Source organism: Umbelopsis ramanniana, assembly GCF_025399195.1.
Source record: "Umbelopsis ramanniana AG unplaced genomic scaffold K450scaffold_8, whole genome shotgun sequence".
Classification (NCBI taxonomy): domain Eukaryota; kingdom Fungi; phylum Mucoromycota; class Umbelopsidomycetes; order Umbelopsidales; family Umbelopsidaceae; genus Umbelopsis; species Umbelopsis ramanniana.
Window position 1 is genome coordinate 314,400 of NW_026252094.1, and position 13,713 is coordinate 328,112.

At 43.5% G+C, this 13,713-nt stretch overlaps 5 protein-coding genes across 5 annotated transcripts; 3 read left to right on the plus strand and 2 right to left on the minus strand.

The window, feature by feature from the left end:
- The first annotated feature begins 525 nt into the window (after nt 1–525).
- On the plus strand, nt 526–3,050 carry K450DRAFT_226599 (uncharacterized protein). Its single transcript, XM_051586588.1, has 7 exons — nt 526–758; nt 822–914; nt 993–1,612; nt 1,681–2,160; nt 2,229–2,366; nt 2,443–2,748; nt 2,820–3,050. The coding sequence occupies exons 1-7, from the start codon at nt 627–629 to the stop codon at nt 2,893–2,895; spliced, it is 1,845 nt and encodes a 614-aa protein (XP_051447725.1). The 5' UTR covers nt 526–626; the 3' UTR covers nt 2,896–3,050.
- Nucleotides 3,051–4,800: 1,750 nt separating this feature from the next.
- Nucleotides 4,801–7,161, minus strand: K450DRAFT_170558 (uncharacterized protein; the record flags this gene model as incomplete). The annotated part of the gene is made up of 6 exons (XM_051584118.1): nt 4,801–5,460; nt 5,521–5,969; nt 6,039–6,279; nt 6,357–6,450; nt 6,515–6,813; nt 6,880–7,161. The coding sequence occupies 6 exons, from the start codon at nt 7,159–7,161 to the stop codon at nt 4,801–4,803; spliced, it is 2,025 nt and encodes a 674-aa protein (XP_051447726.1).
- A 597-nt stretch (nt 7,162–7,758) lies between these two features.
- On the plus strand, nt 7,759–9,538 carry K450DRAFT_226602 (uncharacterized protein). The gene is made up of 7 exons (XM_051586589.1): nt 7,759–7,996; nt 8,065–8,272; nt 8,338–8,439; nt 8,508–8,601; nt 8,664–8,694; nt 8,766–8,876; nt 8,941–9,538. The coding sequence occupies exons 1-7, from the start codon at nt 7,824–7,826 to the stop codon at nt 9,116–9,118; spliced, it is 897 nt and encodes a 298-aa protein (XP_051447727.1). The 5' UTR covers nt 7,759–7,823; the 3' UTR covers nt 9,119–9,538.
- Nucleotides 9,539–9,673: 135 nt separating this feature from the next.
- K450DRAFT_226611 (uncharacterized protein) lies at nt 9,674–11,041 on the minus strand. Its single transcript, XM_051586590.1, has 6 exons — nt 10,747–11,041; nt 10,595–10,622; nt 10,375–10,527; nt 10,153–10,302; nt 9,986–10,081; nt 9,674–9,923 (listed from the first exon to the last, which is right to left on the minus strand). Exons 1-6 carry the CDS (start codon nt 10,756–10,758, stop codon nt 9,895–9,897), a joined length of 468 nt encoding a protein of 155 aa, XP_051447728.1. The 5' UTR covers nt 10,759–11,041; the 3' UTR covers nt 9,674–9,894.
- A 234-nt stretch (nt 11,042–11,275) lies between these two features.
- On the plus strand, nt 11,276–13,055 carry K450DRAFT_226613 (uncharacterized protein). Its single transcript, XM_051586591.1, has one exon. The coding sequence runs from the start codon at nt 11,444–11,446 to the stop codon at nt 12,893–12,895; it is 1,452 nt and encodes a 483-aa protein (XP_051447729.1). The 5' UTR covers nt 11,276–11,443; the 3' UTR covers nt 12,896–13,055.
- The last annotated feature ends 658 nt before the right edge of the window (nt 13,056–13,713 follow it).

Below are 13,713 nucleotides of genomic sequence, written 5' to 3' on the forward strand. Positions count from 1 at the left end.
TCACACAGTCATGCCGGTATGATATGAAAGTTTAAAAATTTATTACCAACGCTATCTTATAAGTAACCACCTGTAATTGCATAATGATAACCCACATCGACACGATTGACAAGTACAAGGCTACAACAGGTTTAACTTTCCATAACATTCCGTGTTTGGTCAAATACCTAACCCACTGTAAGCTTGACTGAAGCTACACATGGTTGATAAGAAGAAACATTGCAATAATTCATTGGCTTTTCCTTCCCCGAGTCCTTGAATTGGACCCTGTGTTCAGTGTAGCCATATCAGGGTCCTACACAATTGCTCCGACTGGGCGTGCGACGACGGTAGAGGGCTTTGTGTGACTGAAAGACTGGTATTTGGGGAGCGTTTTAAATTGCCCGATCTACAACAATAGACAGCTTGGATGTGCTGATGATCGCAGGCTTACCTGTCCGGTAGTTCGGTTCAACAGCCAACGTATCGGTGATTACGCATCAGGTTGTTTGAACTGTCGAGCTTAGAGTGGGACAAACTCGTATCCTGAAATTATATAAATTTGAGGGGGTATCCTACAGACCTTTTCTTCTCACCTACTCCTCCCTTTCCCTTTCTTTGCCTTTGACCTCAAAAGTCCATTCATCATGAAGGTCGCCGTCATTTCAGCAGCCATTGCCACCGCCCTATTCGCTGTTCCTTCAGTTGCCATCATCGATACCTTCCTATGGCCAATCCCGCAGAGTCTCTCATGGGGTGATGGAAAACTCAACATAGATGTGAATATACCATAGCTTTGTACCTTGGGTCAATAGTAATTTACTAACCTTGGTATTCACCAGAACTCTTTCAAATTCGATGCTCCTAACGTTCCAGAACTTCAAGCTGCTGTCGCTCGTTACAAGAAGCTCATCTGGAAAGAGCGCTGGACTTCCGTACGCTAATTTACCTATACTGCCTTGTAAGACTAGGACCAAACGGAAGCTTATGACAATTTTCTTTTGAAATTTTAGGTCCAAGTTCCCTTCGGTAATGCAACCACCCAGAACCATGCAAGTCACGGAAAATTGAAGTCCATCAGCATTTCCATCAAGGATAAGAAAGCAGATCTTTCCCCTGACGTTGACGAGTCTTACACCATAGACATCCCCGAGAATGCAAGTACTGGTACCATTACCGCACAAACCATCTGGGGTGCCATGCACGGCCTCGAGACATTTTCTCAACTCGTCAAGGCTACCAGTGATAGCCATAATGCAGGCTTGTACGTTGCCAAAACTCCCGTTAAAATCAAGGATGCTCCAAAGTTCCCATACCGTGGTATCATGCTTGATACAGCTCGCAACTTCTACAGTGTTGATGATATCCTTCGTACCATTGACGGCATGTCTTACAACAAGATGAACGTCCTTCACTGGCACATCACTGACAGTCAGAGTTTCCCTTTGTTGCTGGAATCTGTTCCCGAGCTGGGTGACAAAGGCGCATACACTCTCCATGGAAAACGCCTTGGCTACACCAAGAGCGACGTCAAGCGTATTATAAAGTACGCAAGAGCGCGTGGTGTCAGAGTGGTTCCTGAGTTGGATATGCCAGCACATACGGCTTCCTGGAAAGGTGTTGAGGGCATCACGTAAGTGCCGTTGACATCGCTGACATGTCTTGAAATGTTGTTTACTGACGCAATACATAATAATGCAGTACCTGTACCGAGCAGTTCTACCTTGACCCAACCAACGACTGGGGTAATAGGTACGCTAACGAACCGACTGCAGGTCAGCTCAATCCCATCAACCCCAAAACGTATGAAATTGTCAACAAGGTAATCGATGAGGTGACCTCATGGTTCGACGATGAGTACTACCATGGAGGTGGTGATGAGCCCGTCAACCACTGCTGGCAAGATGATAAGGGTGTCAGCGATTACATGCAGAAGAACAATGTCACTGGTGACGATCTTTTGGAGACCTTCTTGAACAAGGAGTTGGCAACCATCAAGAAGAACAAGAAGACTGCCATTCTCTGGGAGGATGCAGTCACTAGCTTGCACTTGAATATTCCCAAGGAGACCATTCTCCAAGTTTGGACTGGTTCTATCAAGGATGCTGTTCAAGCCGGTCATAAAGTCATTGCCTCCAGCTATAACTTTTTCTATCTTGATTGCAGAAGTGGCAACTGGAAGTATGTAAACTTTTCAATATCGTACGATCAGAGGTCAATCAAAACATAACACTGTTTGTTTGTTTTAGTGGCAACGACACTACCGTAGATGAGCAAGTACCCCCTACGGTCCCTCAAAAACTCCAAGACTACATCAATAACAACTACCCTGACTGGGCTGGTAATCTGATTGCCTCGCCTAACTTTGGCGGCGTTGCTGGAGATTGGTGAGCCATGGCGTGTGAGCTCACGGGAATCTGAACATCTAACACTAGTGGACCTAACCCTCTTTCCAAATCATAGGTGTGCTCCATTCAAATCATGGCAGAGAGTGTACAGCTATGATGTGACATACCAATTAACCAAGGAGGAAGCTAAATCTGTACTAGGAGGCGAAGTAGCACTGTGGAGCGAACAGAGTGATTCTATGACTTTGGATATGAAGCTCTGGCCAAGAGCTGCTGCCGCCGCAGAAATGCTTTGGTCCGGCAGATACGACAGCACTGGAAAGCAGCGTGATATTGGCGAAGCTATGCCTCGAATGTTCGATTGGAGATACCGACTCGTCGAACGTGGCCTCAGAGCTGAGCCTATCCAACCTTTGTGGTGGTAAGTTATTGCTTCTTTTATTTGCTTGTAATAGGTCAACGAACGATATCTGATAGGGAGTTGGTTTGTAGCGGAAAGAATCCTCATGGTTGTGACTTGAATTACCCTTGGGTTTTTACTCACCCAAATGACGGAGGAGGCTACTGATGATGACGAATAGCTCGTGATTGGCTCTCGGTCCTTAGATCAAATAATGTTATTAATATCAAGAACTGAAGATGGTAGCGACGTAGTCTTCGCATGACCATCTCCCTTCAAACTCAATGTTATGTCAAAAAGTTTGTTTGTATCAAAAGAGCCAGAAGTAAGACATAAAACAAAAAGTGATGGGATTACATCAGACTGAAATGATCTGGATAGGGATGACTCCAATTACCAAATGAATGAGAGAAGGGAAAACTTCACCATATGATGGTAATTACTGTTGTCCAGTGGACTTATTTACACATAACATTGTCGCTTAATGAGCCCAGACCTCGAAAAAAATCCTTCCATGTCCTACATCATAAGCTGTCAAATAGAGTATCTTTGCATTTGTTCAACATGTCAAATCTTCATCATAAAAGGTCGATGGTTTATTAGCATAACGGAAAGCCGAATAACATAGAAGGGTAGCATAGATAAAAGAAAATTTTAGCAGAAATAGCTTTGAATATATATAATATTTTTTCCTTGAGTATGTAAATACGATAATAAGGAAAGGTTCCATAATGTACAGTTCTTTTCTCGAAATAATCCCACCAGGATTCCGCATGTGTTATGGATCGTCAGTTCATGCGATGGTAACGAGGCTTGCTTTTTTAGTAAGCTGGGCTGAAGTGGGTGATCATCAGATAATTTTTTCCAGTCCATGTTGTTTTGATTTAGTCGGGACAGCATGTCGTGGCGTGTTCTGCAAAACCATTGATAGCATATCATGTTGTCTCGTTTAAAGAAGGTACCGAAAAAAAAAAAGGCTCCACTTCATGCCCCGAAAGCTTAGTTCGTTCGCTAGAAGACGACCACTAGCTTCATAATGTTGTCATTTCTCTATGAGCAGTATCTACATCTGACGCTTGTAACCCGCCTACCCCAGCATTGGGGGCAAGTGATGTTGTAGTATCCACTGCTATTACAATTCCAACATGGGTAGGTGTGATAATCACCACCTGTCGCGCGCCTAGCAACACATGCCCTGCCGGGACAAAGTGACATGTAAAATCCCTGACCATCACAGCGAACGCAGTTACGTGAAAGTACTTTGGTACCGTTGCAGTGACGACATTGCCTCGAGGACGAGTTCTGAGAAGCATTCTTTGAGCGAGATGATGAGTCTGAAGAACCTGGCATGGCTACAGGTATGTTGCTTGCGGTAACTGTTCAGCAGTCCACCGAATGGAGCGAATTGGTTCTTTAGGGAAGAAAGAAGTATATGTGTAATGAAGAAGCTATAATGAAGTTCAAAGCTGTGAGATCAGTTTACTTAATGGGAAGATTGCCCCTACCCACTTTATTATATAGCCTTCATTCATCGGGCAGTTGGTATGATCTCATGATTGAAGCAAATGGTTCTGAGCATCGAATCTGAAAGCAACTTCTCGGATGTGGTTGTTGCATTTAGGTAATCTCCTACACATTTTTCTCCCTTCACTTTTCCATATATGGATTTACCATCCTATCACTCACCCGCTCTCATTTCTTGCACTTGCGGCACAAATTGGAGGATTTAGACATTCAGGGTCTTTTCAACAGGGTCTTGTTCCAAATGTCCTATTATATGAGCATTATCACTTTGGTTCGAGGGGAACTCAAATTTCCCTCCCCTTTTAGCATAAAGTAATTGAAAGATCTCCTCACTTGGCGAATAAGCCTAGACATTTAATTCTCTCCTGTTCAAAAATGTAGCGCTCAGAGCGGGCACATTTATTCGCCTTTGTGTTATTAAAACGTCGTATTTATTTTGATCTGAAGAAACTGCAATGAAGAGTGTGATAATAATAAAACGTAAAACCAAAAAAAAAGGGTGAGAGTGAAACAAAAAGTTACAGTAAACAAAATCCAGGTCTAAGGTTTCTACAGATGGCTTTCCAGTCTGGGCGTCACCCATGGAGTCTTCAAGTCTTTTCCGTGTTCGTCTATAATCAACGCAGCTGACAGAACCTCCCAAATGCTTTTCACGTATATAAACTCTATGGACTGTTTGATAGACTCCGGTATATCACTGGAAACATCTTTCCTATTGCGATAAGGTAAAATGACTTTCCTAATACCTGCACGGTGAGCGGAAAGAACCTTCTCTTTGATGCCGCCAACAGGGAGTACGCGGCCACGAAGTGTAATCTCACCCGTCATAGCTGTAGTAGGTGGTACGCTGCGACCCGAAAAGAGAGACACCAAGGTCGTGGTCAATGCTATACCAGCAGAAGGACCGTCTTTTGAAACCGCACCTGCTGGAAAGTGAATATGTACGTCTCGCTTTTCGGCCAGATTGATGGTTGGCGAACTTGTGAGTTTAAGTGTATAGGCATGAGCCTTGACCCAAGTCAATGCAATTTGAGCGGATTCCTTGATTACATCACCCAGAGAGCCAGTCAGTTGAAGGTTGCCTTCGCCAGGCATATCGGAAGCTTCGATCATAAGAATCCCACCATTGCCACTACCCGAGTAAGCTAATCCGGTAACCACTCCTGGGATAGCGGCTTGTTGAACAATCTCCTTCTCAAAGTATTGAATCTATGAAGCAAGTCGTCAGTATACCGTGAATGCTTGCTTGAGCTCCTAGTCACAACTTACCCCCAAGATATTCTCCAAATCGTCCTCCTGTACCACTTCATTGTACTTGTCAGCATTATCGGCTTCGCTCAAATCAGCCCATTCCACGCACTTAAAGCGGACTATGCTGGCGATGGTTCTCTCCAAATTGCGGACCCCACTCTCACGAGTGTAGTTTTCTATTATTTTGAGTAAAACTTCGTCTGCAATGGAGACTTGATTTGTTTCCAATCCGTGCTCCTTAATTTGCTTTGGCAGCAGGTACGTTCGTGCAATATGTAATTTTTCGTCAAAAGTATATCCAGGCAAGGAAATAACTTCCATACGATCAAGGAGAGGGGCCGGAATGGTGTCAATGCTATTAGCCGTGGCAATGAACAAAACTTTGGAGAGATCGAACGGAATGTTGAGATAATGATCGGTGAATGTTGAATTCTGCTCAGGGTCCAGCACCTCCAACATTGCAGCAGCTAGACAATTGTAATAAAGTTAATTGGTATGCGATACATTAGACCCTATAACCTTAATCCCATTCTTACCAGGATCGCCATAATGCGAGGTTTGAACTATTTTGTCAATCTCGTCGAGTAAATAGATTGGATTCTTAACACCTGACTTTCGCATGCCGTGAACAATGAGACCAGGCATGGCTCCAACATACGTTCGCCGATGACCCCGAATATCGGCTTCATCACGAACACCTCCTAACGAAATTCTATGGAACTCACGACCAGTTGCTGCTGCGATTGACTTTCCGAGAGAGGTCTTTCCAACGCCAGGCTACCAAAACAGATTTGAGTTTAATCTACACTGTTGTCATTCAGGGAGCTTTTCAAACAAATAAAAATATGGTTTACCGGTCCCACAAAGCAGATAATTGGGGCTTTCAGATCTCCTTTGACTTTGACGACAGAAAGATATTCCAGAATTCTTTTCTTGGCGGTTTCCAGTCTGTTAAGAAATGATAAGTTTTACAAGCTTTAGCATATAACTCTAATTTCTTCAAAGCACCTACCCGTAGTGATCAGCTTCTAACTGCTCACGAGCCCGATGAATGTCAATCATGTCGTCACTTGACTTGCTCCAGGGCAGATCTGCAACAACATCCAAGTATGTACGTACGACAGACCATTCAACCGATGATGGATGGAGCTTTTTCAGACGCTTGAGTTCACGATCAGCTACAATTTGAGCATCCTTTGAGAGTTTAGCGGCATCCAGACGACGCTTCAATTCAGATAATTCGTCATCATCTCCATCTGCTGCAGCGGAATCGTCACCCTTCTCTCCTAGCTCTTCCTTAATCGCATTTAACTAAAATTGGAACTGCCGAGTTAGTCTCCGAATGACCGGTAGCCCCCCTTATGCATCTGTACTCACCTGTTGTCTGAGGTAGAATTCCCGGCGCTTCTTGTCTAATTTTCCATCAATGTTCGATTGAATTTGCTGTGTAATCTTGAGAACATGCAGCTGCCGAGTCATCCATTCATTGACTCGTCTCAGTCGAACTTTCAGGTCGGTAGTCTCCAGCATTTCCAGTTTCTCATCAAAAGTAGTTTCAATTACTGAAGCTAGCAGATTGGCCATCTGTGATGGAGGAGATTTATCCATAACCTTTGAGAGTTGGGAAATAAGGGCTCCGGGTATCTTGAGGTCTTTCATTTTATTGATGAATTCTTTGCTCAATGACCGGAACTCGAGCAATGTATCTGTGAACTCTTGGTCACCCTTGGGGTAATTCGACTCCTCTAACTCTGGGTAGTGAGTGACTTGCGCCATAAGAATCGATGCAGAATCCATGATTTTATCAATACGAAATCGGCATACTCCTTGCAAGAACAAGGTCAAATGGTTGGAGTTGATGCTCTTTTCAATCTTAATCAATCTAGCTGCACAGCCAAAATGATAGAGGTTGATCTCAGACGATGCGCTATTCTCATTCTTGCTCTTGATGGTGACTCCGTCTGTCTTGAACACAGTTTCCGAGCTACCATCGGTGTCAAAGTTGATATCAATGTTCGCTTTCATAGTCTTATCGTTAGCAGCCTTGCACGCGGGAACAACACCAACATAGGCTGGTTGCCTCGCCCCCTCTTTGTGAACGGCTTTCAGGGTTCTGGATATATATGCAGCGGCTGTGCCATTTATGACAACTTTTGTGACAACGGATGGCAAGAGTACCTTGGAATTTAGTGGGATTACAGCCAGAGTGTCTGGCACACGATGAATGGTGGACATGACTAAGGGCAATATCTGTTCTCCAGTAATTCACATGACAGCCTTAACATTCAAGCCGAATCCGTCCGGAGTTCCAAATTTCGTAAATGGGTTCCCAAAGACATCACTCAAGAGATTCCGACAGAGATCGTGAGAGAAGTAGATCGCGAGATCGTAGTCGCCGCTCTGATACGTCACGTTCACGGCATCGCGATCGAAGCTCGGAAAGATCAAGGAGGAGGAGGAGCCACAGTCCAGCTGCTCGAGATCGCCACAGAAGGTAAGCCCATATTGACATTGATAGATCGTTTCAAAAAAAAAAGACACTGAACATAAATCATTTCACAGAGATTCACGCAGACACCGTTCCGATCACTCGCGATCTCCCGATAGGCGTGACAGAAAGCGATCCCGAAGACATTCAGTGTCAAGCGCGTCAGATGATTCGCAGGATTCAAGTAGTGACAGCTATGACAGTGGAGAAGAAGACCGACATAGACGCCACAGTAAGCACAGGAAACACAAAAAGGATAGGAAACACAAGAAAGATAAAAAGGTGAGCATCAAGTCCTTTACCAATGGCGCTCTCGATTCTCAAGATTGATTGTTAACTTGCCATAGAAAAAGAGCAAGAAAAGCAAAAAGAGCAAATCAAGTCATCAGACTATACAGTGGGGACATTATGGTGTCATACACGACGCAGACATATTTACCAAAGAAGCGGTATGTATAAGAAGTGGGAGTAGAAGGTGATTTTTTTTTTTTTCTAATTCGAATGGTTGGTCGTATAGGAATTCCAAGCTTGGCTGATAGAGGTTAAGAAGATGGATGTGGAAACGCTCCCCAACACCAAGCGAAAGGACATGTTTAATAGTTTCATGGAAGGTACGTTGTTTTCCAGAGAGATCGCTGGCTGCATCATATAAGCTGACTCAGTAAATGGATAGACTATAATACCGCCACTATGCCACATGAAAAGTGAGTTGTTTATCGCGCAACACAGCATACTGATGATAACATCATATTTATTAAATGCGATAACTTGGTAGATATTACAACATGCAAAAATGGGAAGCAAAGCAACAGGCTATCCGCATGGGTGAAAAGCCAGTAGAGGACAATGCGGAATTCAACTTTAAGAATGACGAGGAAAACTTGCGGTATACAGCTTTTTTCATTCGAATACGTATGTGTTTGTCAGCCACTAATACGCACCTTACATAGGACACAACAAAGAATGGCAGCCAAGCAGAGAAGTACAACGACGTTACAGATGTCAAATGCCGATATCTCTGAACTTGCCAGAGTCTCTCGAGAACGCATAGAGGCTGACCGTTTGAGAAAATTGGGCCTCACTCCAAAAACCTCCATGGGTGTACGATATGAGCAAGGCTATGAGTAGACAGTCCTATAGTTCATAAAACCTTCACTCCCTATAAAAATTGTTTTGTTATGCAATTTCTCTTATGGGAACTGTGAACTCTTGCCCGACTACCGTGGACTGTATATCCAAAGAAGTGCAGGCATGTTAGAGACTACTGACTCTCTGAGCATTGTATAAGCGGTCTGCTGCTTGTATGCATTTGATTATGACTTTTGAAGCACGTTCTCTGCAATATAGTACTTCGATACCGCTATATTATTTAACATGGTTCGTTTTGCATGTCTTTAAGCCTCCATAAAGACGCTATGTAGGTTGAAGTCATTTTACTTTCAATGTCTGTGCGCTATGCAAAGGAGTGGATCCCAACATATTAATGTGTGATGGCTATCTCTCAAATTATAATAAAAGCTCCCTCATGGAAATTTGCATAATGAAGAACTCGCTTACTTTGCACCGGTAATTTTCGCTGTAAACATACGTATAACACCAATTCACCGAGCTTTTCCAGCCATACAGTGATGAGGCACATGTGTCTAAACAACAATATTAAGAGTATAATCCTCCAGTTCGAGCTGTATGTAATCATGCTTTGGTAAAGTTGTGCGTTTGCTTTTGTAGTAGTATAAAGTAAAGTCAAATGTAACAGATCACGCGATACGACCTGTCAAATTACCAATTTTTTTTCCCTTTGTTACAGCCGAAGCCGCTTTATTTTCACGTGGTATACAGATGTTTGAATAGAATAAAAAGGAGTAAGATGGAAAGAAAGCGAAGGATATCCCAATGTGTCATGTTTAGTTGGAAAGGATAAGGGTGACAAAATCTGCAAGGAACATTATTAGGCACAGACCAACGTATGCTCATTCGCTCAAGAAAAGCACTTACCAACATAGTTAATACGACCGTCCTTGCCAACTTCAACTTCCTTGAGGAGCTCATCAACTTCCTCATCAGTGAGCTTTTCTCCAAGGTTAGTCAAGACTGCATAAAGAAGAATTAGTAAGGCGAATTTTTTTACCATAGGGCACAATTAAGTCAGTGTCATTACTAACCATAACGGAGTTCTCCAGCAGAGATGTGGTTATCACCTTCCTTGTCAAAGACTTGGAACCCCTGGATAAACTCCTGGGAAGTTCCAGCGGGCTTGAATCCATCAGGTCGCGTCAAGATGGTAAGGAAGGTACCAAAGTCGATATCAACATCTTTGTAAAGTAGGATTGAAGTTAGTGATGTAACTCAAGACATGCTGTTCGAGGGCAAGATCAGATCCATACCATGCTTATCAGAGCCACCGAGAGATCGAATCAATTCGCGAACTTCGGCTTGGGTTGGGTTTTGTCCAAGGCCTCTAAGCAAATCGCCGAGGTTGTCAGAAGAAACGGTGCTGTTACCCTTCTTGTCGTACATGGAGAAGGCTTCCTTCCAGTCTAATTCAAAAGGCATTTAGTTTATCATATCATCCATGAACACATTCGACTGAGTTGAAAAGCATACCATCAAGTTGTTCCTGGGATGGCTGTGTCTAGTGCAGATGATGGTGAAAGAATGATAAATATGAGTAAGTAATAGGCACAAAGTGACGGATGATGCCAATGGAGATTTTAGCATTGTTATCTTGCATTCCATTTTATGGAATTCATACTCACTGCTGGGCTCATGATGTTGAAGATCGATTACAAGGAGCTTTGTTGTTGACCAAGGTCAATTTGGGAAATTGGTTTAGAGATGGGCGGAGTTTTAATGGACTGGAATGTGTTGACGGAGGTTGTGAGTGAGGTTGAAGCAAGATTCTAAAGGTTTTTTCCAAAGGTGGATATTTAAACATCAGCATAAATTGCCCACTGTTGATGATCCAGTCATACTTTGACTCGCTGTCATTGAAGTAAACGAATTTCTTGTCCGTATATCCAATCATTTTGCAGACGTTATGTATACGAGGCAGGACAATGTGGAGAACGGCTTGGAAGAGTACCTTTCCCCTTTGTAATACTTTGAGCTTATCTTGTTATGGTATCAGTGCGCTTTGCCAACTTGTATTAGCATCGCCGCCTCCGTCCCATATCCGACTTCATCGCCGTTCGCAGCGCTCGTAAGCTGACAAATTTTCCGACCCAGAACCAATGAAATGACATTAAACCGAAAGAAAAAAACTTATTGGTGACAGAAGTTCAAATCAAGCATCTTTCATCTTTTATCTTATTTCTTACTTTTTTCCCATTGTCAAAGCCTCGCCGTTGGATGAACAGCAATATCTTTAACCCATTAAGCCATCCCTCCACATTTAATTTGCAACCTTCGGACGAATACCAAGATAGAAGTATATCAAATTACCCATAAGCACTCATGCAGGATAATCAACCATCATTGGAAGAAGGTATAGCCACTGAGCAAACCCATTTGCTTCGCAAAGTCAGCAAAAAAAATCAAGATCAAACCGTTAGTGTGAAAGTAGAAGTCATATGGCTCCTTCGAAAGTCTCTTCCTGTCGTCGCTGCCTACCTTCTACAAAGCAGCCTGCAAAGCGTCACGGTCATCAGCGTGGGTCGACTTGGCGCAACTGAACTAGCTTCGGCATCTTTGGGCTCAATCCTAGCCACGGTTACCGGATTCAGTGTCATGACGGGCGCCTCGCTTGCTCTGGACACTATTCTGTCCCAAGCCTTTACTGGAGCAACTGATATCACCGTCGTCGGCCTACAACTCCAAAGATCTCTTGTCATCATGGGACTTCTCATGGCTCCTGTCTCTATCTTATGGTGGTATGCTGAGCAAGTTTTTCTTCTGCTCGGTCAGGATCCAGTTGTAGCACAAAAGGCAGCGGTGTTTGTTCGTATGATGATACCTACCGCACCTGCTTTTGGAATTTTCGAGGCCCTGAAGAAATTTCTTCAAGCTCAAGGCATATTCACCGCTGGAACATATATGTTACTAGTGGGAGCTCCTCTTAATTTGATTCTCAACTACTTGTTTGTGTGGTCCCCTTATTTCTCTATGGGTTATATCGGTGGTCCACTGTCAACATGCATTAGTTCTTGGGTTATTGTTGTGTTGACGGTGTTGTATATCCGTTTTGTGGATGGCAATGCTGCTTGGGGTGGATGGAGTAAAGCTGCTCTCCATGTAAGAGACTGGATGCCATTCATAAAGTTGGCTGTACCTGGTATCTTGTTGATTTGTACTGAAACCTGGGCTTTCGAAATCATCACTCTGGCTGCTAGTTGGATGGGCACCACAAGTCTGGCAGCACAAAGCGTTATATGGACCACACAAACAACACTCTATACTCTACCGTTCGGCATCGGCATTGCAGCAGCTACCCGAACTGGGAATCTGTTAGGCGCCGGCCTCAGTCGTCAGGCAAAACTCGCCGCCAATATAGCTCTCGGCTTGGCCAGTGCAATCGCCCTTTTCAACTGCGGCTTGCTGCTAACCTTACGAGCCAGTTGGGGAAGTTTTTTCACCGACGATCCAGAAGTCATCGCCTTGGTTGCAAGAGTATTACCATTTGTAGCAGTTTTCTGCATTGCTGACACTGTAGCTGGAGTTAGCGATGGTTTGTTGAACGGCCAAGGTCGACAGAAGATTGCCGCAACCATCAATATTGCAACCTATTATTTGACAGCGCTTCCCGTGGGATTCTGGCTCAGCTTCTCAATGGGTCTTGGTCTTCGAGGATTATGGTTATCACTTGCCATATCTTTATTTGCTGCATGCCTCGTCACAGTCATCATTGTTCTTCGTACAAACTGGAACCAGCAAGCGCTGGATGCTTGTACCAGAGCTAAAGGCGAGTGAAACTCAAGTTGTCGCTATAAAGAAAAACAGTGTATTACATGCTTATTGCAAAATCGGTAACGACTTTGAAAACATGTTCTCCATGTATCATATTTCACTTTTTATAGAAAGTAAATGAATCAGTTTACTGAGTTCAATAATAATTTTACCGAATGTCTCGAATTGATTTGCCTCAATGATTGTCTTCCAATGCGAATTGCCACCTGGGGATTTAAGCCAAGCAAAATGTCGCCCTGCCCCTTTTTTTTTCATTTATGTCGTTGTTTCAAAGAACTACCATGATCGATAATCTCATTTTTAGAAAATGAAATCTAACTACGCTAGTCACTGTACACTGAGCCTATGCTCTACGCGTTTTGTATTCCCTATCGCTGTACTTATTGAAATAGTGCGAGTTGTCTTTCTAGTCAGATGCTGGTCAGATAGGGTAACATCTGGTTGTCGTTTTGAGCTGTCAAATCTTTAGCAACATTCGTCAGAATTCTTTGTGAAAAAAATTCAGGAACACATGGCCTTCATGTCTATAATTATATTAACATTGAACGTCGGAGACGTCTTCCTCCTACATCCCCATAGACTGTCGTACCTCTTCCATCAACGTCTCCACCTGTGGCATCATCGGTATAAAATTCAATTAGCTATCGGACAGCATTCAGGCTCTCTCTTCATTAGGGGTGGGACACCAATTTAATGATCAGAGTTCCTATTGACAACAACTGCAAGGCACATTAACGCAACTGGACCCGGAAATCAGCTCATCTCATCTCGCATTAATTGTAGTCATGATGCGCTAAACTTACGGGAAGTGTAAAGCAGCG

Coding starts and splice junctions, on each gene's coding strand:
- K450DRAFT_226599 (XM_051586588.1), top strand. CDS start 627: ATGAAGGTCGCCGTCATTTCAGCAGCCATTGCCACCGCCCTATTCGCT. Junction 759..821: donor ATGGAAAACTCAACATAGAT/GTGAATATACCA, acceptor GGTATTCACCAG/AACTCTTTCAAATTCGATGC. Junction 2,749..2,819: donor CCTATCCAACCTTTGTGGTG/GTAAGTTATTGC, acceptor GTTGGTTTGTAG/CGGAAAGAATCCTCATGGTT.
- K450DRAFT_226602 (XM_051586589.1), top strand. CDS start 7,824: ATGGGTTCCCAAAGACATCACTCAAGAGATTCCGACAGAGATCGTGAG. Junction 8,440..8,507: donor ACATATTTACCAAAGAAGCG/GTATGTATAAGA, acceptor TTGGTCGTATAG/GAATTCCAAGCTTGGCTGAT. Junction 8,877..8,940: donor AATGACGAGGAAAACTTGCG/GTATACAGCTTT, acceptor CACCTTACATAG/GACACAACAAAGAATGGCAG.
- K450DRAFT_226611 (XM_051586590.1), bottom strand. Junction 10,303..10,374: donor CGGTGGCTCTGATAAGCATG/GTATGGATCTGA, acceptor TACTTTACAAAG/ATGTTGATATCGACTTTGGT. Junction 9,924..9,985: donor CGGTCGTATTAACTATGTTG/GTAAGTGCTTTT, acceptor TGTTCCTTGCAG/ATTTTGTCACCCTTATCCTT.
- K450DRAFT_226613 (XM_051586591.1), top strand. CDS start 11,444: ATGCAGGATAATCAACCATCATTGGAAGAAGGTATAGCCACTGAGCAA.